This window comes from Molothrus ater, chromosome 18 (genome assembly GCF_012460135.2).
Source record: "Molothrus ater isolate BHLD 08-10-18 breed brown headed cowbird chromosome 18, BPBGC_Mater_1.1, whole genome shotgun sequence".
NCBI classification, from domain to species: Eukaryota; Metazoa; Chordata; class Aves; order Passeriformes; family Icteridae; genus Molothrus; species Molothrus ater.
This window is the reverse complement of record NC_050495.2, coordinates 4502859-4527035: the sequence shown is the minus strand read 5'-3', so window position 1 is coordinate 4527035 and position 24177 is coordinate 4502859. Positions and strand designations below refer to the sequence as shown.

Here is a 24177-nt window from a genome sequence, read left to right as displayed (position 1 = left end):
CGCTGAGAGGGCGCAGCGGGCGGGCGGCCGCACCCCCGAGCGGGAGCGCTCAGTGCTGCGCCGCTGAATAAGAGCTCAGTTAAAGTCAGGCCCATGCCAGCAGTAAAGATGGCGGTACGGGCGACATGCGGAGCGGCACAGAGCGGCTCGGTGCGCATGCGCGGGGCCGGCCCGGGGCTGGCGGGGCCCGTTACCGGCCCCGCTGCCGCCGCTGCCGCCGGTCCCGCGATGGCGAAGCGCCTGAGGAGCAGCGAGGTGTGCGCCGACTGCAGCGCCCAGGGTAGGCATGGCACCGCCACCGGCACCGCGCGGGCTCGTCCCGCCGACCCCTCTCGGGCCGGGGGCCGCGGGGGCGCCGCTGGCCCGGGGGTGTCACCGCCCCGGAGCGGCCGCTGCTGCACCTGTGATGGAGCGGGAGGGTTCGGGTGGAAAGGGACCTAAAGCCCATGGGCAGGACAGCTTCCAGCAGCCCGGGCTGGGACACTCGCAGGGGTCGGATATAACTCCGTGTCCGAGCGTCCGGGTCCCGCCGGCACCGCCGCCCCTCCCGAGCCCGGGGCACGCAGAGCTCCGGGATATCCTGGAGATCTCCGGTGTGGAGGAAACGCGGAGCTCCCCAGTTTAGGAAGGAGAAAAGCCGACAGAAATGCACCGGCTGAAAGGCGGGAGGAGGGCGTGGGTTGGGAATGTGTCACTGAAGGGACGGGGCTGCTTTGGGGGAGCGGGGCTGGGCTCGGAGCTCTTCATCCATTCCCTCTTCATCTTCCCAGGTAAGCTGGGAGTTGTCCCACGGCCCGATATGGGTGTAGGTGTCCCAGACTTCCAAGGAAAGTTGTACTGAGGTGTCTGAGACGCTCAGTGTCTGCTCTGGGCTGACACATATCCCACTGCAGACCAGTTTGGGAGCGTGTGGAAACAGATCTTGTCTTTAGGAAGGCTGTTGCATCTCCTGACCATCTGTAGTTCTGCTGCTCTTGTATCTAAAACTGTCCTGCTTTATTTCATCAGCTCTGTCTGTGTCTTTTCTGTCTCTTTAGTTTTTGCTGTTTGTGTTCTGGGCAGGTTCTTCCAATACAATTGATTAATTATGCACGTACTGAAATGAATTAAAACACTAATGTAATAATACATTATTATTACATGTGTATTGTAAATGTCTGTGTAATGTCGATAACGCTTGAATTGGCAGAAGATAGGATGTGCAAGAAGGGAGGACAACTTTTGTTAAATCTGAGTTATGTTTCAAAAAAAAATGATAAAAATTCTAAATTGACTTCTAGAAAGTTACTTTCTTCTTTCTACAAAAGGAATTCTTCCCTACGAGGGTCGTGAGGACCTGGCACAGGCTGCCCTGAGAAGGTTGTCCCATCCCTGGAAGCATCCAAGGCCAGATTGGGCGGGGCTTGGGATGATGGGTGGTGTCCCTGCCCATGGTAGGGATTGGAACTGGGTGAGCTTTAAGCTCCCTCCAACCCAAACTAGCCTGGATTCTACTTGAACCCCTGTAGAAGTTTGGTTTTACACTCAATGGAGCTGGCATCTCTCAGGCAGGCAATTTTCCCTATCACACAGGGCAGCCTATCTATTCTTGCACACCTCAGGGGTGTTGTGGCTCGGAGATAAAGCTGTGTGAATTGTGTTCCTTAAGCTCCTGGGGGTATCAGAATCACTGTCTGGTAATCCTGTAACCCTGCCTTTTATCGTGACATTAGAGCACTGCCAGCTTTTTACTTATTTACTAGAAATCTGCTGGCTTATCCACATATAGAAAGAAATCTTTACTTATTTACTAGAAATCTGCTGGCTTATCCAGATATAGAAAGAAATCTTAATTTAATCTTTTTGTAAATAAAACAAATCAACCCCTTCCTTTAGCTAAACCAGAGAATTTTTCCCTGGGTGCAGGGGGGTTGTGCCAGGAGACCTGGGGGCTGCAGCCTTTGCATCACTGTGGGTGTGCCCAGCACCTGCATTAATTATTGCTTCCCTTGGAAGCTCATCAATGCCCCCTTTGTCTCTGCAAAGGCAGAGTGTGTGGAGGGTTTTCTTTGACTGGGGGTGATCTTAGAGCAGCTCTTGTGCTGCACTTCCTATCCCGAGGCAGGAGCTCAGTTCTCAGACCCAGGGCCGGGTTTGTCTCCATCTCACACTTCCTGTTTTGAACCACCCTGCAGGTTCCTGAAAGCGCCAGCCCAACCCTGCAGCTTCTCCCCAATTGTCCTTTGTATCAAAACCAGCGTGGGCAGCAGGGCCAGGCTGGGACCAGCCCTGAGCTGGACACTGAGGCCCCTCAGTTGCTTTGTCCAGCTCTGGGCCCCTCGCTCCAGACAGACGTGGAGGATGTCCTGGAAAGGGAATGGAGCTGGGAAGGGGCTGGAGCAGCTGAGGGAGCTGGGAAAGGGGCTCAGCCTGGGGAAAAGGAGGCTCAGGGGGGACCTTGTGGCTCTGCACAGCTCCTGGCAGGAGGGGACAGCCGGGGGTGTCAGGCTCTGCTCCCAGGGAACAGGGACAGGAGGAGAGGGAACTGCATCAAACTGTGCCAGGGGAGGGTCAGGCTGGACACCAGGAGGAATTTCCTCGTGGAAAGGGTGCTCAGGGCTTGCTCAGGGAAGTTTGGATTCCCCACCCCTGGAGGTGTCCAAGGAATTCCTGGATGTGGCACTCAGTGCTCTGGGCTGGTGACAAGGTGGGGATGGTCAGTCTAAGGTTGGGCTCAGTCTTGGAGGTCTTTTCCAACCTCAGTGATTGTGGGTTTCTATGTATTTTGGTACTGGCTTAAACATATTCTGATTGAGTCCATAATTAGGTCTGTCTTAAAAATTACTCAAATTCCAGGACAGATACTTCATTACACTAAATTTAAACCTGAAATATCCAGGGCCGTTGGGTGTTGAGGTGGAGATAAAGAAAACCCCCAGTGCTGACTGTTGATAATGCAGAGCAGTGCTCACAAACAGGCAGGGAATGGGCAAGGGAAAGGATCCTTAAGGATCCCATCCATGTGTGATGAGGTTGTCTCTAACAAGAAGGGACCAGGCTCATTAATCTGGAAGGCTGCCTCAGTTTGGGTCATTAGGTTGCCATGAAATCATCTTCACTCCATTGCTGTTCTTTTTCTTCTTGGAAATCAAAGTTTTTAAATAACAGAATGATTTAACAAGGAGTTCAATGTGCTTGTTGTAATTTGTTGTTTAATAAATTGATTTTTTTTTTGTCTCACCTGCTTTAATTTGGCTCCGGGCTGGTTCTGGTGGGTCAGGAGATGCTGCTGTCCCTCATGGCTCAGACAGGTTTGCCTGCATTGCCTGCAGCACACCCAGATCACCAACTCTGCTCAGAAACCTGGGAAGTCACATCTCATTTGCAGGGATTCAGTCCATTTGTGTGGGTCAGAGGAGACTTTTCCATATGATGCACCAGTGCTCAGATGTGTTCTGACAGGACTCAGAAGTTCTCTCATCAAATACCAGGCTCGCCTTGTGCTCGCTTATTTGGCCTCAGACCCATCTCTGCATTTGAAATTAAGATTTTTCCAAAATAAAAGAGATCTTGATTTCCTTTTTTGTTCTCCTGGGAGGTGCCAGGTCTGAAGCTCTGTCTGGCTGCTCAGTTGCCTGTTCCTGCAGGGTTCTGGCACGTTGAGTTTCACGTGTCACTGACAGAAATTGGAATTTCTTCTGGAGACTGAGCTCTGAGCTGCTGAGGACCTGTTTGGTGTCCTGTGGGCATTTATTGTTTTAGCCTAATCTACCATTCCTACTTGATTTTATGCCTTTTGATGTTTGTAGCTCATATATATTATTTACTACTTCACTTCCCATCAGTTTTCTTTCTGGGCTGCTTATAAGATGGTTCAGTTCAGATCTGCTGTGAGATGAAGTTATTTTGCTTGAGAATTTTGGATTTTATTGAGCCTTTGACTTGGCATACATGTATCCCTTTTTATTATGACACTCTTGTGTGTTGTTATTATTTAAAGTGGAAATTTAAAAGATGTTGTTATACTATGGAACTGAAAACTGAGTAGTAGGGGGAAAGGCTGGTGCTGTGGCAACTTTACGTATAGATCTTGTGTTTTTAAAAAGTATTTTTTGAGAAGTTTAAAAAAAATCCCAAAAAACCAGAGTTTTTTTCAAAGAGCAAGTAGGCACTGTTGTTAGGAATACTTCTGTGGGAGTCCACAGAATAACAAGTAAAGCACTTCAAGGTGGTCATAAATTCAATGTTTTGTTATGTTTAGAAAGGAATGTATTTTCACAAGGAGAACTGCAAGCAGTGGGGCCTTTCTCCAAATTTCCACTGCAAATCTTCTCACTGTCCTGGGAATCCCACATCCCCCATGAGTGCCAGGACTGGTGTTTCCCATTTTCCCAGCATCCAGAGCCCCCAGCAAGGCTGTGACGTTCCCAGGCTCACACAGTGGCTGAGCAGGGAAGGTTAAAATGCTCATTTTAGACTCTGCTTTTGCAATCCAAGGTCGTGCTGCTTCCTGTCTTATAATGGATGGCTTCTTTTGCAGATCCTTGCTGGGCATCCATAAACAGGGGGATCCTGATCTGTGATGAGTGCTGCAGTGTGCACAGGAGCCTGGGCCGTCACATCTCCCAAGTGAGGCATCTCAAACACACCCCGTGGCCTCCAACACTGCTGCAGGTACAGAGGAAAGCTGGTTTCCTTCATTAAAACCAGATTTTTAAAATGTCATTTAAATCACTAAACCTTTTTTTTTTTTGAGAGGGATGGTCCTTTTAAGCTTTGTTTTTTTTAAGTTATTTTCATTTTGTTTCTCTTCTTTTCTTGTGGTGGGCCACTAAGGTCAGAATTATCTTTGCATTTTGAATTTGATACCTTTGCTTTGGAAGGTCACTTCAACTTTTCTTTCACAGTACATCTGTGAAAGAAATTCCACTGCACATCTGCTTTAACCTGATTTTTCTTTTCACTGTAGGTGCTGTTGGGAAGAGCAGAGAATTTTAAGGGGGTTCTCACTAAATTCCACATCATAACATCCTAAACATGTGCCCAGTTATGATATCCCAGCAGGTTACAGATGCTGGCACACAAAGTGGGAATCTGTTGCTTGAAAATTATTACAGATAGTTGATTAATCCAGCCAGAAGCAAAATATCTGTGTGTTCTGGCTTTCAGATGGTGGAAACTCTGTACAACAATGGTGCTAATTCCATCTGGGAGCACTCCCTGCTGGACCCTGCCTCTGTGATGAGCGGGCGGCGCAAGGCCAGCCCGCAGGATAAAGTGCAGTAAGTGGGAAATGCAGAATTGTTATCTTACAGAAGTGGGATTATTTTATCCAGCAGTGACAGGACAACACGCAGGAACCGGTGTGTGTTTGGTCATTATTTTTTTCTTTTATTTCCAAGTTGTTGTTTTGTTTTTTTTTTAATTTATAGCAGAAATAGGAATACAGTGCTTGAATTATCTGAATTATTGATTCCTGTTGAATAGTGAGGAGCTCTGCTTGCACCTTAGTCAAAGGACTTTTCTTTGTCATATGCTTCAGTTATCTGAATGCTGCCAACAAAATGGAGTTTGGTTGAGGAATTAAATAAAAGTTCACAGATTTTTGTCCCTGACTATGGTGCTTCATTTTAAAATGTAATAACTGTGTAGAGTAAGCATAGATTCTAAGTTGTCATGATTTTAAAGTCTGTATTTCTTTTAAGAAACAGACACCACATGTTACAGTCTGCAGATATTTGATGGTTGTAACAGACTTTTTCTCTATACAGTCAGACAATCTGCACTGGGTTGTTTTTTAATGAAAATATTTTTCCATGCCTAACTTTGCCATCAGCAACACACAAATCTCGGATTCAATGCTCACTTGTAAATTTTTTCTTTTTCTGGAGCGTCTGTATTACTTATAAAAACACTGATATTTCTTTCCTTTCCCTTCTTGTTGCCTGGATTGCTCTTTGCAGTCCCAACAAAGCAGAGTTCATCAGAGCTAAATATCAAATGTTAGCGTTTGTGCATCGCCTGCCGTGCCGGGAGGACGACAGTGTCACTGCCAAGGATCTCAGCAAGGTCAGTGCCTCCTGGGACAGCACAGGCAGATCTCACTGACTTCCCTTGCTGGCTTTTGGCTTAACTGTTTCTGGTTTTCTGCACTATCACATAAATAAATAAAGCTTGACTTCAACTTGAAGCCCCTTTTTTGTGGGTATCACTGGAGGTGATGATTGAGAGGCATTAATTGAGGTGAACTTTGGAGAAGAACTTTTACACAAAAGACCTGTAGTAAGAGCTCTGCATACTCTTATTTCTCAAAGCATGGCTGAGAAACAACTGCTAAATCATCGTTGCTGCTGCTGTGTTAAATATAATTCTGCTTCTTTTTCAGCAACTCCATTCCAGTGTGAGGACAGGGAACCTGGAGACCTGTTTGCGACTGCTCTCCTTAGGAGCTCAAGCCAACTTCTTCCATCCTGTAGGAACACTTTTTTCATTATTTTGATGATATACAATCAATTCCAATTAATATTATTTACACTCATTTCAACTGATTCATGTTGTATTTCAGTGTCCTACTCAGACCTGTAGGTTAAGTAGATATTTTTCCTTAATCTCTTGCAGGAGAAAGGAAACACCCCTCTGCACGTTGCTGCTAAGGCAGGACAGACTTTGCAAGCAGAACTGTTGGCAGTTTATGGTGCTGATCCTGGTACACAAGATTCCAATGGGAAAACTCCAGTTGATTATGCAAGGTAGGAGTCTCTGATATCCATAAATCACACAATAGACCTGCTAAGTTACGTTTCTGTCCTGAAATAATTTGTCTGCTAAATGCTAATAATACTTTTTCCAGAAAGAAAGAATGAATAAAAATGAGGAATAAGTATTTTCATCAGATCACAGCCTGTGTTCTGTGTGCCTGAGACATCAGCTATGATGCCAATGACACAGGCTGTGCCAATCTAGCAGCTCACAGGAAATTAATTAGAGAAGAGTTTCTGCAAGTTCAGGCTCCAGGAGTCTCCAGTTCTGCCCAATTCCTGAGCTAACTCCAGGAGGGTTAGCTCAGGAATTGCTGTAGGAATGTCCCAGCTGCAGAGATGGATCGAGGCCCGGGGGTGGAACTGGGCTGTGAGTCTGTGATGGGTTGATGCACCAAACAGTGCAGTGGTGGCTTGTACTAAATGTGTTTGTCTGACCATTTCTGAGTGTCACTGACTGCCCCCTGTCCCTGTGTGTGAGCAGGCAAGGGGGGCACCACGAGCTGGCAGAGAGGCTGGTGGAGATCCAGTACGAGCTCACAGACAGGTTGGCTTTCTACCTCTGTGGCAGGAAACCAGGTGAGCTCCACACCTGCACCCTCAGACCTGTCACTGACACTTACAGGACATTCAGACTCTGCTGTGTCATATTTGTGCGCTGCATTTTTTGTATCCCTTCCAAAATAGTCAAATAAATTACGCATAACCAAAGAAAGTATAAGATGCATGATTAGGGATGATGCATTTAAAATTAGGATAAAATAGCAAGGTTTTAAATAGAAATAAATTAAAAACAAAATTCCTTCCTGGTTTTCCACAAATACATGTTCTTTATGTGCTGTAGAAACTCTTCCAAGTAGTTTCTTCTAATTGAAGTGCAACAGCAGGGGAGTGTTCTGTTAAGTGGGTGCTTTTTGAACACAAGGACACTTACAGATTTTTAACCATAAAGGTACCTGTGCTAGAACTTAATTTTCTTTTTTTTTTAACGGAATTTCAATACAACTAATAAGCCTTAATTGAGTAGTTACATGCAAGATAAATTATTTACTGTTCCCTGATTCTTATTATTGAAAACTGCTGGCCAGTACCATCCTAGTAAAGTACAATTTGTTTTCAACTCTAGAGCACAAAAATGGGCAGCACTTTGTTATACCTCAGATGGCAGACAGGTAAGTTGCTGATTCCATCACATGTCTGAAAACATCAGAGTTAAAAACCCCTAATAATTAAGTTTTCTTTCCTTTCTGAAACACCTTTTAAGCTTGTGGCTATTCTAACTTTTTTATGTGTGCCTTTATTAGTCTTGAAAGCTTTTTTTTCATAGAAAGAATATTGGAATATCAGCAAAATTAGAAAATTACAGAAGCTGATTGTATTTGTTAAAATGCAGGGAGAAGGTGAGACATTTCTGGGAAGGGAAACACAGAGGGAATTCCTAAGAAACAGATTGTGGAAATAATTTAAGGACCAATTGAGTATTTTCCTGATTTTTTAATGCTTTTAACTTGTGATCAATGAAATCAGATTTGTATAAGAAGTATCAAGTACTAATTTTAAGTTCCTGTTCCTCTTTTATTGCTGTGCAATTGGAAATAAGACGGCTGTAAGTAAACCACTGTCCAACCTCCTGCTTGCAAAACTTCTGTGAAAAACTTCAGTAACTTAAAAATTGTGTGGGTAAAAAACCTGTGGGTATTCATATTCCAAAGAATTTTTTGTATTATTTCATTTAAAATTTAAAAAGAATGCTTAAGAATATGCTAATTGTGATGTTATAGTAGCAATATTAATAACATCAGTGTGTTAAAAACAATGATAAAAATACTGAAATATTAGGGGGGTTAAGGTAAAAGTGACATTTTAATCACTGAGTTACCAAAATATAGAATTTGGATATGTAGAAGCCATGAAATGCTGTAGATGTAATGATCACTTCTTGTTTTCATAGCAGTCTGGATGTATCAGAACTGGCAAAAGCAGCCAAGAAGAAGCTTCAGTCTGTAAGTAAAACTCCTTTTCTAGATGTGGCAAACTCTCATCTCTCAGGCTCCTAGCACAAGTGTCTCTTGACCCATCTGCTGTAGGAGCAGCTTGAAACACACAAATATTTTGTGATCCTCACTGTTCATTGGAGTTCACATCTCCAGTGCCATTTTGGTACCTCATTCCCACATTCCCTCTGCCTCACCCCAAACACAAAAGGTCTTTTTGTGATCAGATGGGAGAGGAAAAAATAAATCTATTAAACAGGAAAGGAGGAGTGTAGAACAGGATGGTTGTTTCTGTACCTAGAAATGGGGTGGTCATGCATGTCTGCTGCCTGTGCAGGCTGAGAAAGGAGCATTTCTATGCATTACAGAGGCTGGAGAAAAGAGCAGAGTTGTGCTCTTATATTTTCTCAGTTATTTTCTGTTATCAGAGATCTTACTGGGTTTCATTTCTTTTCAAACTGTAATTATTCTCCTTTACCCTTAGCTAAGCAACCACTTATTTGAAGAACTTGCCATGGATGTTTATGATGAAGTTGACAGAAGGGAAACAGATGCAGGTGAGACTTTGTGGAATGAAATAAAACAAGTCTGGATTGTCACTTCACCTACAAAATTCCAATCCAAGCACATGTTCTGTTCAAGTGCTTCTGTATTCAGCAATTACTGCTGAGGGGAGTTTCTTTGTCTTGCATTGCCTGAAGGGGATGTTAATTGAAAAGAATCTTGTGTTTTTCACAGAGCAGAGAACCCTCTGGGGAAAAGCTTTCCTCGGAATTGATTGTGTTTGTGTTTGAAATTGCAGTCTTTTATTTGACAAAGAAATTCTGTCAAGCAGTACAGGAAGGTTATTCCCTCTTCTTTTTTTTTTTCCTCTGGAGCAGTTTGGCTTGCTACTCAGAACCACAGCACACTGGTGACAGAGACCACTGTGGTCCCTTTTCTTCCTGTAAATCCTGAATACTCCTCAACCAGGAATCAGGTATGAAATCTTAATAAAGTAAAAAATAATATAACAGCCCAGGTAACTAAGTAGGCCTAAGTAATATTGCTTTACTGCACTTCATTATTGTAGAAGAATTGCATCTACTTGGAAAGAGGTTAAGTGAATTCACATCTCCCCTTTAAATCACCCTTTTTGCAATAAATGTAGTTGAACAGTCAACTCCAAGTGTGTAGTTTTAGTTTTTCCTGGGGACTCTGCTGTTCTTCTGATATAGGATGTACTTTTCTTTCCTCTGCTTTATTCTGTATTTAGGGAAGGCAGAAACTGGCTCGATTCAATGCCCACGAGTTTGCTACACTGGTTATAGACATTTTAAGTGATGCCAAACGAAGACAACAGGGGAATTCTCTCACTGGTTCCAAAGGTGAGTGAGCTTTTCTTGCCAGCTCCTTTGCAGGCACTTCTTCAGTAGTTCAATCACTCCCAGAGCCCCTCAGCAGAGCTGAGTTATGGAAGAGATCTATATATTGTTTTCATATATGCTTTTCTCTCTGCAGACAAAATACCAAAAAAATCTTTTCTAACTTTTAGTATTTCCCTATATTTTTCATTTGCATGCTGACATCCATTTATCCAATGTAGTCTGTTGGGGTTTTTTTAATTTATATGAATTTTATTAAGCTGCTGAAGGATTCTCACCACTTATTTTAACTTAGAAGAAATAAAAAGACAAAACCATAATACTTTGAAGTTTTAGACACTAATCCTTCATTCCTCCTAGGTGGATCTAAATTAAATTTTTTCCAAATTATGAACTTCTGTTTCTTCTCCAGACTTACTAGTATGTGTTTTATGTGTTGATCTGCAGAAAATGTGGAGCTGATCCTGAAATCAATCAGCAATCAGCACAGCAGTGAAAGTCAGGACAATGACCAGCCTGATTATGACAGTGTTGCTTCAGATGAAGATACAGATCTGGAAACAAATGCAGCTAAATCAAGCAGGCAGAAGGTAGGATTGAAATATTGATACTTACCCCAAGTGTTATTCATAAAGGTAATTTGCATAAATTATCAGAAAATTAATATTTTAATTAATTTTGTAATCATGTCTCAGTCTGTGAACTTTCTTAAATGAAATGTTGTCGCTTAAGGATTTTTTTATTGTAAAAAAAAAAGCCTCTCTAGAAAAGTAATGTGTATGGCTGGAGATAAGCTACAGATTTAATTGCATAGATGAAATAATTGGATCTGCCAGAAAGCTCTAAATCAGTGATTCCATGGTATTTCAAAAACATTTACTGCTTCTTACTGGAGAAATACTCACAGCAGACCAATGGTGTCCAAGTGAGTCAAACCATTCCTGGGATAATGCAGAATGGCATCAAAGGGCAGAAAAACCTGGTGGTTCTACTTTAATCTTCCCTGGAAATGCACACTGGGTATTTAGCAGTCTGTCTTTCATAACTTTGCGGTTCTTTATTGCATATTTTTAAAAACCCTTATAAAACAGTATTTTATCACTGAAATTCTGATGCAAATATTTTTAGAGGAGCTAAGAGCTGATTGGCATCAGGTTACTTTTCTAGAGGACTTCAAATGATTCTGGTTAATGGCTCTTATTAATTTCAACCTTATTTGAACTGTGATGCCTTTAAAGTAAGTACATGAAAAGCCGTTGAAATCTCATTTTCTTGTTTTCTTCTTCTTAATGGTGTAAGTATTTTTCTCTTCCTTTTTCCTAGAGCTTGGATTCAGATTTGTCAGATGGACCAGTGACAGCCCAGGAATATATGCAGGTTAAAAATGCCTTGGTGGCTTCTGAGGTGAAGATTCAGCAGTTAATGAAAGTGAACATCAACCTGAGTGATGAGCTGAGGATTATGCAGAAAAAGGTAACAGAGGAGCCCCTCTCTCCAGCTCTTGGAGTGTCTGAAATTGTCAGAATAAAACTGCTGGAACTGAGGATGAAATAATCCAGTATTAGGATAGTGAGAAAACTCATTTTAAAGTGGAGCTGCTTTGGGATCAGACATGAGACTATAAATATTTATGTGCAACACAGGTTTTAAATCTTGTTTTTTCATGGTGCTGGTGGTGACCCAGCCCTGCAAATCATGAGAATGATTTGACTTATGTCAAAATTTAACATCAGTTTTCCAAGTGACAGGACAGTTGTTGCAAGTCTTGGGTGTTTTTGCTGTCTTGCTTCAATGTAAGCAGCTTTAAACAATGAGGAATCAAGTGCCAGCACACCCTGTGTGTGTGCACTTACCTGTATTTTTGTGGGGTAAAGGACAGTTTATATCTGAGTTCACTATCCTGTCTGGCTGGCTAGAAAGGGCTGGCTGCTTACCCTCAGATTAATTGGAATATCCCTGTCTGTTCAAAGTGCCAATTCTCTTCTGTTCTGTTGGAATGGTGAACGCTGGGAGATCTCAGGGTGTTTCCTTGGTCTTTCAACAGCTTGTACTGGTTTCAGCATTTCTCTTGCATCAATTGAATTCATTTTTCACTTAGATTGGGTTTCTTTAGACACGTACAATCATTTAGGGTAAAAAAAAAACCTTTGGGGCCTATGAATTAATGAGGCTTTAGGATATTTTCATGGTGTAGCAGAAGGGAAATTCTTGCTGTCCTGCAGTTTTTCTTCACTTCATCTTTTCTTTCCGATGTGTTAATATAGCAAACTTACTCCAAGTCCACAAAACAATCAGAATTGGTACATTTTCACTATCAAATAAATACATGATAATAAAAAGCTTTAAAATGCTTTCTTGTTGGCTTCTTAGATAGCAATAGCTGATGCCTAATTTTCATAAGCTGAACTCTCTCCTTGCTTTGCAGAGCAAGCTCAAGTTCCTTTGTGCTGCCTCTGGTGTCTGTGCTGCAGTTCTGGCATTGTCAGATTTCACTGGCCTTATGTTAAAGTCTTCTAAGTCCTTATATTGGCTGCTGCAATGGATCCCTTTGCTTGGAAAACTGTTGTGTTGGCAGTCCTTCCCCCACAGCCTCATTCTATCCCAGGATTCCTGTGCCAGTAGAGCAGGCTGGAGGGAATGGGTCGTGTGTTTCTGAACTACAGCAGCCAATTTTAACATCTAACTTTAGTTTACATCCCAGAGGCTGCTGGAAATCAGCACCTAAATATTTCCAGATCTGGAACAAAGGTGTTTTCTATGCTTGTACCAAGCAAGTCAAGTGGATTTTGAAAACGAAATGAACCCCCAGGCAGCAGTACCTGGATTTTCTGGTACGGCTGACAAGCGAGTGTCGCGTGGTCACTTTGCTTTTGGCACTTGCTCTTAGGAAACCAAATCCCACTGCTAAACATTTCTTTCAGCTCCAAACTCTCCAGAGTGAAAATACCAACCTCAGAAGACAGGCCACAACCAATATCTATCAGGTGCAAAGTGGTTCTGAGTACCCAGACCCCAGCAGCAATTCCTCCCTAAAGCGGCGCCCGTCGGCCCGGGGCAGCAGGCCCATGTCCATGTACGAGACTGGCTCGGGGCAGAAGCCCTACCTGCCCATGGGGGAGGTCACCTACCCAGAGGAAAACATCACCAGGCTGCAGCCCTTCCCTCCACACGTGAGTAAAAGCGCTGCTGCTTCTGCACTGCCTCTCATGTTCAGCTTTGCTGTCTCTTCCGACGCCGCTCGTTCACTCAGCTTCTGCCTCAGAGGGGAAAAAAAAAAAAAACGGGGGATAAAACTCTGAGAATCGTTCATGTTTGCTGTATTAACATGTCTGCAGGAGCCTGATGGTTTGAAAAGCAGTGTGTGTATATCTACATATCAATATATATATAAAAAATATCAATATGTGATTGTCTGAAAACCAGGAAGGGAGGGAGAAATAGTATTCCAAGAAGGTAGGTAAAACTCATGTGTTTTTCTGGAGATAAACATGCAGGTATCAATTTGTGGAACTTGATAACCACCTTAGAAAAATAAAATAAAATTGAAAAATTTTCTCCAGACTACCAGTTTCTTATTCTGAATTTAGAACTGGAGGCTGGAGATGGTTTAGATCTGCCAGTCAAGCAGATTCTTCTGGTTTAGTATTTTCCTGTGTGATGTGGGGAGGGAGTTCTCTGTTGACCAGAGGGATTTTGCACTGAAGTGTTCACGCTTTACAGAAGTGACCCAACACATACTAGTGCATTTAATTAACAAGTGCATTTAATTAATTAGCACAGTTAATTTTTTGTTTCGCCTTCTTAGATTGTCCTGTGGGCTGGAATACAGGACAGTATCTTTTAAACACGCATTGAAAATATGTGAATTTTTGACAATATCTTTCCCTCTTAGTAGCACTGTCTTTTATTTCCTTCTAGTCAAATCATTAAGACCTTTAAAATGTATTTTGAAGTACCTTTGGCATGAGGGAGGGCAAATATTCCATGCACATTCCACAGAAGACAGTTGAATGCACTAAGGGAATCAATCCCCACCATCAATTAAATCAATTTAAGCTATGAAATATGGATAATTTTAAATTATATTGTCATGTTGATATGATGGCCATTCTGGCAGCAAGAAATGTCAGAATTCATTTGTGTGTGACAGTGTGTGCAAAATGTGACAGTGCTTTGTATAGGTCCTTTGGTCATTTGGGTGGAAATTTGGATAGCAGTGGCAGTTCTGAAGCATTGATTTGTTTTGTGGAGTTAGTTAATTTGACATGTGGCGAATTTTTTTTGTTCTCCATGGAATTTGGCACCTCTGGAATCTCAGTATTAGAATGGGCATGAATTCAATTGTATACTTTGAAAGAATTAAGTCCCCTCAGCCTAAGCCAGATTCTCAACATCATTCTTGCTTTATGTCATCTCCATGGTTTTAAGCATGTTCCTTTGATTTCAGTTAAGAGTTTGTTTGTGTTTTGGTTTTGGTTTTTGTCTTTACCATTTTTAGATCGGGAGGAGTGCGTTTGTGACCTCCTCTTCATCTCTACCTTCCTTCCCCTCCACGCTTTCCTGGTCGAGGGATGAGAGCACACGAAGGGTTAAGTACCTTCCCCATCGATCTTCTCCCTGGAGGAGGTGCCAATCTCCCCAGAAGCACATCCTCTCTCTTCCCCCTCTCACTGCCTGGCCTTCCAGCCTGCATGGAGCAGAATTTCCTCCCTTCCATTCCTGCTGCCCCCAGCTCCGGGCTCTCGCCTCTCTCTAACTTCACATCTTCAGCCTTTAACACCGCGCACGGTTCTCCAGGTCACTCCTTCAGCTGCAAAACAGCCCTGAGACAAGCTGGCTGCTGTTTGGACACTGATTTTCCAGGCTCTCACTGATGTTTCTATGCCAATGTACAACTCTGCTGCTGACTAAAAGCACTGCATGAGGCCCAGCTTCAAAGCTGCTTTCCTTGGGGGCCAGTGGCTTGCACCAATCCAGGTGGTCCCGATTGACTGTTTGCCTTACAGATAACAAATTTGGGGGTTTAAATGTTTACTCTGGTCTCTCTCTGCCAGGATACAGATCCTGCTTTTTAATTCCTTCTGTCCCCATTTTATTTTGACTGTGCCATATTTGGACATGTTAGTTCAGAAAATATTAGATTTGCAAGTAGGGATAGAAGAAAAAAACTTTCAACGGAATATCCAGCTTGGCCAAATGGAAATCTGGGCTTGGCTGTCTGGTACTGGAAACTTGCACAGGTTTTAGTTGATTGTTTTTATTCTACACTGATTCTATATTAGTGATTCCATAGTAGTTTCTTCTTATAATTCATCACTGTTGTTTGTATTTCTGACCAGATGGTCGAGCTTTGCCACTTATTAGGATTGTTGTCTCTGTACACCTGGGAGTGGGGAAAGGTCAGACAAAGGTCAGACTCTACATAAAATAGTTTCTTACCTTCAAAATACATTTCACTTTTACAACTGATCTTTACCAGCTGTCCTCAAAGAAGAGTGTTGAAAAAATGCTAGTTTTTCCTCCTGTGCAGAGTAACTTTAAAATTGAAAAGGGGTTCCTAACTCCAAGTGCTTCACTTAAGAATTGATGGGTTTAACATCAGATGAGTGCTTAACAAATGTTCTGAATCTCAGTCAGTGAAAACCAGTTCCTGGTCACATTTTTGGTCTGTCCTTGAGGCAGAAATATTATTTGATCAGCAGATTGGAGGTGTCCCTTACAGATTAACCCTGGAGACTCCCTCATGATGACTTCAGGGTTTCTGTAAGAGCCTCAGGGCTGGTTTTTGGGGCTGCTCTGGGATCAGAGTGACACCAGCATGGTGTATTTGACACCAGTCACACTGTGCTGGGCACCTGGGTGAAGATTTGCAGTTTTTAGAAGACTTGAGGAAGCAGATGTGTGGTGATCCTGGGGCCTGGCTGAGGATTTGCCCTCCAAGCTCATTTTGATATCCTTTTCTTCATTCAGCCTTTTTTCTGGGATCAGCCTCCCACTTTGCAGTGGGCCTACAGAGCTCAATCCAGCCTCTGCTTTCCTGCATTCCTCCTGCTCTCATTTCAGCTTCCACTTTGGAATTGGCCCCTCTCCTCCTTTTGACACTCTTCTTCTGTGGCCCTCTACTCTCCTGGTTGGCCTCCTGCCCTTGTTGCATCCAGAACTCTCACTTTGGTCTTCCAGCGCTGTACCAGCATTAAGCATTCAGTGGGCCTCAGTTCCTCACACTTTGGCCTCCCACCCTGTTTTGGGCTTCACTTTGCAATGGGCTTTAACCCCTCTGGCCCCAAATTGTGATGAGCTCCAGGTCTCATCAGTTCCATACATGCCCTCATTCTTCCACCTGCAGTTTGGGCTCCCCCATCTCTGTCTCCTGTCTTTATTTGGGCTTTCCCATTGCCACAGTCTTCAGCCCTTGTTTTGGGCTCCCATTTTGCAGTGGCCTTCCCACTCTGCATTCAGCCTCCCCACCATGGTCTCTGGCCTCTGCTCTGCTCTCTTGGTCTGGCCTCTTTCTCTCTGGGGTTCTCTCCCTCTCCAGTGGCTCTTACTCATTGATCAGGCTCCTGTTTCATGGTGCTGCTTCTCCATTTGGCCTCAGCTCCTGGTGGCCTCTCAGAGTGTGTCCCTGGGGCAGTTTCAGTGGCAGGGAAGGATGCTGTGCTCTGTCTGTCTGTCTGTCCTGCTGTGCTGGGTGTCCAGGGGCTGGTGGGGCTGTGCTGGCAGTGCCCAGGACTTTGGGTACAAGCTGAGCAGCAGCCTGGCATGGGGAGAGGGGCACAGCAGCTCCAGGGTAATGCCAGAGCTGTTGTACAAGGAGCAAACCCCCGTGCACAGCACATGGCTCTGGCCCAGCCCAGAGCTGCTCTTTCCTTCACAGGCTGAAGTAAATCTGTTCCTTGCAGGCCTCCAAGCTGGAGAAGCAGAGCAGCGTGTCTGAGAGCGACTATGACAACCCCACCACCCCCGTGGAGCTGGAGGAGCCAGGGTAGGTGCTGTGACACAGCTGGGGGGTGACAGGGCACTGCTGTGTCCCCATTCCAAGCCCTGCTTTGCTCCCTGCAGGTCGGGCAGGAAGGGCAGGCAGCGCAGCGTGGTGTGGCAGGGGGAGGGCTCCATTCCTGAGGACACTGACCCAGCCCCCAGCTCCAGCCTGCCCAGTACAGAAGATGTGATCAGGAAAACAGAGCAGATCACCAAGAACATCCAGGAGCTGCTGCGAGCAGCACAGGAGAACAAACATGACAGGTAAGGAGGGAGGGCTGGAAAAGCTCTGGAGTTGGGGAGGAAACAAAGGGAATTCTTCAGGTGTTTTCACCTGTAGCACAGGTGAACGTGAAATACAGCTCCTCTATTTCACACCTGTAAAATGTGTAGGTCTGTGGTGTTCCCTGGTGTCCTTAGTGCCACAGGGCAAGTTGGGGACAAGTGACCAGCCCCTTGTGAGGGGGTTCTGGCTGCAGTGCTGCCTGCCCTGCCCTTGAGTCCTGCAAAACCAGGGTTGTAATAGGCACAAATCAAATGTGTTGTAGAAAACTCACTGCAAGTTTTTCTTGGGTCTTCACTCTCTATGTCCATAGGTAATTACACCCTGCAGAGTGTGATAGTAACACCAAGCCTTGCTTCAGGAGCAAATTGTGAAAAAGAGAGAATTTGGTTTTCCTATTGAGGTATTAGTACAAATTTTGTAGCAGCAAAAGCATTTTGAGCTATTGGTTTTAGATACAGAGCCAGCTGAGTAAGCAGAACGCTGACTGAGCCCATCAGGCTGCAGCAGCTTCAGCTCCCTCTGGGAAATTCTGGCCCACCTGAACAATTTCCAGAATAGCTGTGGCTGACTAAAAGTGATCTACCCTTGCTGATCATCAGGTGCTGCTCCCCACACAGCTCTTTTAGAAGGCTGTAAATTAAAGGTGTGAGCACATTTTGGGGCTGGAACACTCTGGGCTCCACAAACCTGGCCCTGCAGGCTGCTGGGTCTGGCTGTGCTGTGGCCCCAGCTCGGTGCCCTCTGTGCCTGGGAGGAGCAGCAGAGGTTTGTGTTGAGCCCTCACTTCCTGCCTCGCTCAGAGAAGTGAACAACAATGGGGCCACTTTTGTTCTGTGTTTTTTCCTTCTTGTACTTTGCTATTTTTAGCAGGGCTGGCGTGGCCTCTCCTTCTCACCCAAGTGACGACTTCTGCCGTGTTTGTGCTGAGCTCTTTGCCCTTGGTGTAACCTTTTCAGTGCAGTCTCTTGGTGCTTGTTTCACATGGAGAAACTTTAAATGAGTGTAGTTTTTATGTACATCACACTATAAAGTTGTGATTTTTTTTAATCATTGAAGGAAACAAGGCAGCATAACTGGCTTTTGTTGCTGAATTGATCAGGTTTTTTAAAAGCCTGTTATGCTGCATTTTTGTTTTCTGTACCACACGTGGAGTGAGGTGTTTGCCTATGCTTAGATGAGTGTTGTCTTGCAAAACACTGGACTAGGAAGCTGCTGTTGTTTGTTTTCCTCTTCCCTGGTTTCCTTAACACAGGAGAATGCTTCCTTACCAAAATGAGACACTTGAGGATGTAATAACACATCCTCCAAGTTCATGCTGGGAGCATAGAGAAAAATCACATGCTGCATACCTAACTGGAGAGTAAAAAAAAAAATACAATGCAAGAGTATCATCTATTAATGAAACCCCTTCTTCCTTTTGTTTCCCACTCTCTCCCATCCCTCTCCCTGTGCTCCATGGGCTCAGCAGGCCCTTGGAGCGTGGGGGCCCATCCCAGCTCAGACCCAGCCTCGGCCCTGAGCGAGTGCCCCTGCAGCCTCAGAGCAGCCAGCAGCCCGGCCCTGCCTCCTGGTACTCTGGCCTCTGTCCCTGCCTCCCAGGCACAGTGTCCTTTCTCCTTCTCTCTGCTGCCTCTTTCCCTCCCTCTCTGGCTGCACAGGGGTCGTGGAAGGCGATGCATGAAATGCTGCAGGGGATGAGGGAGCTGCAGGCAGCCCCTCCCGGCCAGGGGGGTGTGGCACAGCCCCTTCAGCTCCCAGTAGGTGTCAGTGGGGAACAGAACCACAGCCTGGAGCTGCAGCTGGCTCTGGTGTATTCTCCTGGCTCTGATTTGGTTTTTATTGCCTGTCAAGATAAATTCAATTACAACTTGGTTGGTTTGTGGAGTCACAGAATAGTTGGGGTTAGAAGGGACCTTGGAGACCACCTTGTTCCAACTCCTCCATGGGCAGGGACACCTTCCACTGTCCCAGGCTGCTCCAAGCCCCACCCAGCCTGGTCTTGGACACTTCCAGGGATGGGACAGCCACACCTTCTCTGTGCCAGGGCCTCCTCACCCTCATAGGGAAGAATTTCTTCCTTTAGGAAGAAATCTTTGAGGTTTTAAGGGTCCCTTCCAACCCAAACCATTCCATGATTTTATGAACAAAACACGTGGTTGCTGCTTCTTAGCACCATTGCAAAAGTAGCAGGAGTTTCACATTTCCAAAGTGGAACATTCACACCTGACAGCTGAGGCCCTTGGAGTGTTTATACAACTGGGGGTCAAATGAGATCATTTGTATCCCAAATCCATGAAAAAAAATGTTTGTTTATGGTATCTTCCAACCTGACTGAACCATTGTTAGTGCCTAAAATAAAAGTGACATCTGCATGAGAGGCTCTTTAAAAAGAACTGCCCAGGTTCAAACCCCAGCCAACAAATGTCAGGATTGGAGGAAGAGATTAACACAATTTACTGCTAATGAGGGATTCCTTTCCCAAGCTGTCACTACTTGAATATCTTCCTGATGTCTCACTGGAGTGTGTGTAAACCCAACACAGTGTCAGAGCATCTCACAGTGAGTGTTTAGACATTAAACTAAAGCCATTCCTCCAGGCTACACTGGAAATTTAGCAGCTGACCTAGAGAACATACAGTGAAACGTTATTCACCTGAGTGTCTCATTCAGGTTATTCTCAGGGCTTTCTCTGCCTTGTTAGTGAAGGGTTTAATCAGTAAATTGACTTTTTAATGAGGTAGGGTGCTGGTCACTGTGACTGCCGGGAGCAGATTAATCATTAACTCCACAGCAGAAGGGGAATTGTGGTGAACTTGGGAAGACCTCTCTCCACTTTTAGTTTATTTGGGAGAACTCATGTGACTCGAGACACATGGCAATACTCCTTTTGAAGCAATTTTCCTGCATTGCCAAAATGACCCCAGTGTGTTGCTTTTCTCTCAGTGCATTTGCAAGTGAATGATTTTTTTGCACCTTTGGTGTTGCAAGAAGATCAAACAAATAATGACTGGGGGGGGGGGGGGGGGTTTGGGGGCTCTTTTTGCTTGAAAGGGCACTGGCCTACCATAACCCACACATGCTGAATAGTCTTCTTGAATGCTTTGTGAGTTTTGAGATTCTCATGTGAACTAACTTATGCTAAAATTGAGTTTTTGAAGCATTAAAAGTGAGTCTTTTGAAATGAGATTTGTGAGAGAGCACACTAACACTTCACTATTCACAGCAGTTCATGGGAAATAGTTCTATTTTGAACAGACCAGTTTTCATTTTGTATATAAATCAGAAGTGAAATCTGTGAGGATTCATGGAATCTGTTTTATTTTATTAAATAACTCATCAGAATTAGTGAATATTTAGAATTCACAGACTGTGAGTGCAGTTGGTAGTTTGGGGATGCATGTGTGTAAGAATTTGCCTTGTCTGTTTACTGGGTGTTAATTAATCCAAGAAGGCATCTTGGTGTTCTGGAGTTGCACACAAATGGAGACTTTCCTAACAAAGTTTTTTTTATATAAAAAAAGTATGGAAAATTATTCCTTCAAACCAACTCCGAAAAACAATGAAAATCTAAGCAATAATTTTGCACTTTTGGTTAAGTTGTCGCTTTTTCTGAAGTCACATGGTTGTTTTTAGAATAACAATCACTGAGCAGTGAAGTGGAGGAGGGAAGGGGGGGTCTGTACACAATGAATAACCCAGGGCATCTTTCTGCAGCTATATACCGTGCTCCGAGAGAATACATGTGGCAGTGACAGAGATGGCAGCCTTGTTCCCAAAAGTAAGTACCTGCCACCATCAGTTTTGGCCTCAATCTTTATGTGTAATTCCCCTTCAGAATGAAAATCAAAAATTTTCTCTCTTCAAAATGAAAACAGTAGGGAGAAATGATGGGGTTTTATGATGCACCTTTGTATTTATTAGCATGGCAACTGGGAAAGGCTGAAGTGGGAGTCCAGGCCTTTAATTGTACTCTCGAATGTAAAACTCTTTAAGAATTGTACAAAACTGGATCTGGCATGAAGAGTTGTGTGGTTATATGGGGATTTCACCAGACTCATCACCCCCTTTTCCATCTGAGTGCCATCACCTGGATTTCTTTCCTGGCAGCCACGTTTAGATCTGTTATCCACCCACCCATCAAAGTGATCTGTTTGGAGAGGTGGGTAAAGACTGTACAAGAACTTGGTCATGGGGATTTAGGGACTGAAATCCCCATGACCAAGTTCTTGTAAAGTCTTTACCCACTTCTCAAAAACTGCAAGGAAAGAGCCAAGGCTGCTGTCCCGCCTGCACCCATCACCCTGGACATGCTGTCCCCTCCTGCCAGCCAGGACGTGGGCTGGGACAGTAAACAGCCGCCAGAAATGTCCATGAGTAACTTCCTAAGGAAGGGCACGGAGCAAAATCCCTGCCTGCTGCCTGGCAGCCCTTGGGGATCTCCCGAGAGGAGGGAGAAATTCCGCCCGCTGCCACGAGGGGAATCAGGGCTCGGCCGCATCAAAGAGCCCTTGTGAGCACGCTAATTAAAAGGTTGTGTTGTTCTGCCTGTCGCAGCGTCTGTTTTTTCCCTTCCCAGAAGCCCAAGTCGGAGCTGGTGAGGACTTCCCTGCGGCTGCTGACCTCCAGCGCCTACAGGCTGCAGTCGGAGTGCAGGAAGGCGCTGCCCGCCGAGCCCAGCGCCGCGCCCGACATGCAGCTGGTGACACAGCAGGTCATCCAGTGCGCCTACGACATCGCCAAGGCTGCCAAGCAGCTGGTCACCATCACAACCAAAGAGAACAACAACTGAGCCACTCGAGGCTTTTTACTCTGGGGTTTTTGGTTTTTTTTTTTTTTTAAAGGTTGGATTTCAACATCTAGGTGTGGAACTATGCGCATTTTTACGAGGAGAAAAAAATTCAAGGGGCAAGAAACTTTTTTTTTTTTTTAAACTCAGTATTATTTTTTGCATGTTTTCTAACAATTTTATGATTAATTTAACCCACTGCCTTATTTTGTGCCTGTGTTGCCAGTGTAGTTATGGATAATAGCATGTTGCAAGTAGCTGTTGAGCCACTCTCATGTCCCAGCGCTGTAGATGTTTCCTTGGGGCCACGTTCTGCTTTCAGATCCTGCTGGTGGAACTGCTCTGACACCACTGCACGGATGGCAGAGCAGCATTTCCATCCCTCTGGAGCCCTCCCCATGCTGGGATCCTGCTGGCTGAGGCTCCCCAGGCTCCAGGACTGCTCCCAGCAGGAAGAAGGTTTGTCCTGGTAACGGGGTGCGAGCCCGACGTTCTCTGTTCCCATATCAACTGTTGTGCAATATGTTTGTTTTTTGTTTTTTTTTTTTTTAGTCTGCTAAACCAGTAGTAGTTGTGGGCATCCAAGCTTGTTACGTGTAGCTCTACAAGGTCTTTGTCACTTTATGTTTTGGAAGGAATTTGAAACTTAATAGTTATTTCTTTTAGTTGTCACTATGCCATTAATATATGTTTGATGTTATTTTAGGGCATTAGTGGTTAAAATATTATCCTTTGTTTCTGAGTTAGTAATTCATTGTTAAGTTTCCTGCAGAATTTTCCTGTCATCTTTGAAGTCTTGTTTGCAGCAGCATTTCTCAGTAACTCCAGATGCAATTTCACTAAAGATTTCTGTGCTTATTAAAAAAAAAAGGAAGTTAGAAGAGTGCCAGTGCAAAAGCAGCTGTGTCTGCCACAGCACATAACCTCTGTACCTCAACATATCCAAATGTGAAAACGTTTCTCTTATCTCCTCTAAGTTTTTTATGCAAATCTTTCAAAATTTGACAACTTGCTGAGTAACCCCTGCCAGGCTGCCTGGCCCCAGTGGCCATGTGTGCTCCAGGTTTCTTCATCCATAACAGTTCACAGGAGTGTGTCAGTCCATAATTTAAAAATTGAGAATAATTTTGGGAGTCTGAATTTTAGGTGGTGCAGGAAATCACTGATTTTTGCCGATGTCCCATTTGGAATTGTGTTGTCCCTGCCCAGGAGCCAGCCATGGTGTGTTTGTGTGGATATCTCCAAGCACAAGTGCCACAGCACTGCTGGATTCCTGGTGCTGTCTGGCTCCCAGAGGCTGAGGGAGGGAAGGAATGGAGAGAGGAGATGACAGCCCAGTAAATTAATGTTCTTCACTGTGGTGTTTTATTTCCTTTCTGCCCTTCTGAACCCCAGAAGCAGCTCTAGGCTGACAGCAGAGGCAGGCTGGGATTAAAACTGCAAATGACCTTTGTGAAACCTACTTCAAAATCATGCAACTGGCAATTAATTAAGCACATTGAGAATCTTCTAGGAACTTTTCCTTAAAAAATGGCTGAAAGGCAGCAGATGGTATTTTTCAGTCTCCCAGGACACCACTGTGTGCTGTTCTTTAACATATCTTACCTGCTTTCCAAAGCAGGGTGACACTGAGCTATGGTGTAATTTATCACTTATTTAAACCTGCCTTTGATCCAAAACCAAGGGGACACTTCAGTAACTGCCAGCCCCTGCTCCAGCTACACTGAAATCAGAGTGGTCCACACCCCACAGGAACCCCCAGCAGCAAGTTCATGAACCCTCCACTCACAGCACTGCAGTCACAGAGTTTGTAGCACCTCAAGTAACAAAGGTGTGTTTTTCTTTTAGGACTAGATCTCTTGTTCCCCTGTAAACAAACTTGCTCTTCCTTTACAAAATGCTGCAGAGGAAAGGAAAAGCTTTTTTTGCCTTTTTCCAAACCTTGTATTTATCAGTGTCATTCTGTCTGTACAATATTTTGACTTTTAATCTTTTGTTTACAGTATTACTATAAAATGCTAAAACCCTT

At 44.3% G+C, this 24177-nt stretch overlaps 1 protein-coding gene across 6 annotated transcripts; it reads left to right on the top strand.

Annotated features, from left to right (window-relative positions):
- Nucleotides 1-158: 158 nt before the first annotated feature.
- Nucleotides 159-24177, top strand: GIT2 (GIT ArfGAP 2). Of its 6 annotated transcripts, XM_036393187.2 has the most exons (21): nt 159-280; nt 4520-4653; nt 5149-5261; nt 5943-6048; nt 6365-6451; nt 6598-6728; nt 7222-7316; nt 7864-7909; nt 8689-8740; nt 9216-9288; nt 9613-9710; nt 9987-10098; nt 10543-10685; nt 11419-11568; nt 13017-13265; nt 14594-14683; nt 16998-17080; nt 17158-17340; nt 18831-18932; nt 21077-21140; nt 21939-24177. In XM_036393187.2, exons 1-21 carry the CDS (start codon nt 229-231, stop codon nt 22149-22151), a joined length of 2376 nt encoding a protein of 791 aa, XP_036249080.1. In that variant the 5' UTR covers nt 159-228; the 3' UTR covers nt 22152-24177. The 6 variants fall into 6 exon arrangements, with proteins under 6 accessions (XP_036249080.1, XP_054372724.1, XP_036249082.1 ...); XM_036393189.2 differs by lacking the exon at nt 18831-18932 and having other exon boundaries at nt 160-280; XM_054516749.1 differs by lacking the exons at nt 13017-13265; nt 18831-18932.

Coding starts and splice junctions, on each gene's coding strand:
- GIT2 (XM_036393187.2), top strand. CDS start 229: ATGGCGAAGCGCCTGAGGAGCAGCGAGGTGTGCGCCGACTGCAGCGCC. Junction 7,317..7,863: donor CCTCTGTGGCAGGAAACCAG/GTGAGCTCCACA, acceptor TTTCAACTCTAG/AGCACAAAAATGGGCAGCAC. Junction 21,141..21,938: donor TGGCAGCCTTGTTCCCAAAA/GTAAGTACCTGC, acceptor TTCCCTTCCCAG/AAGCCCAAGTCGGAGCTGGT.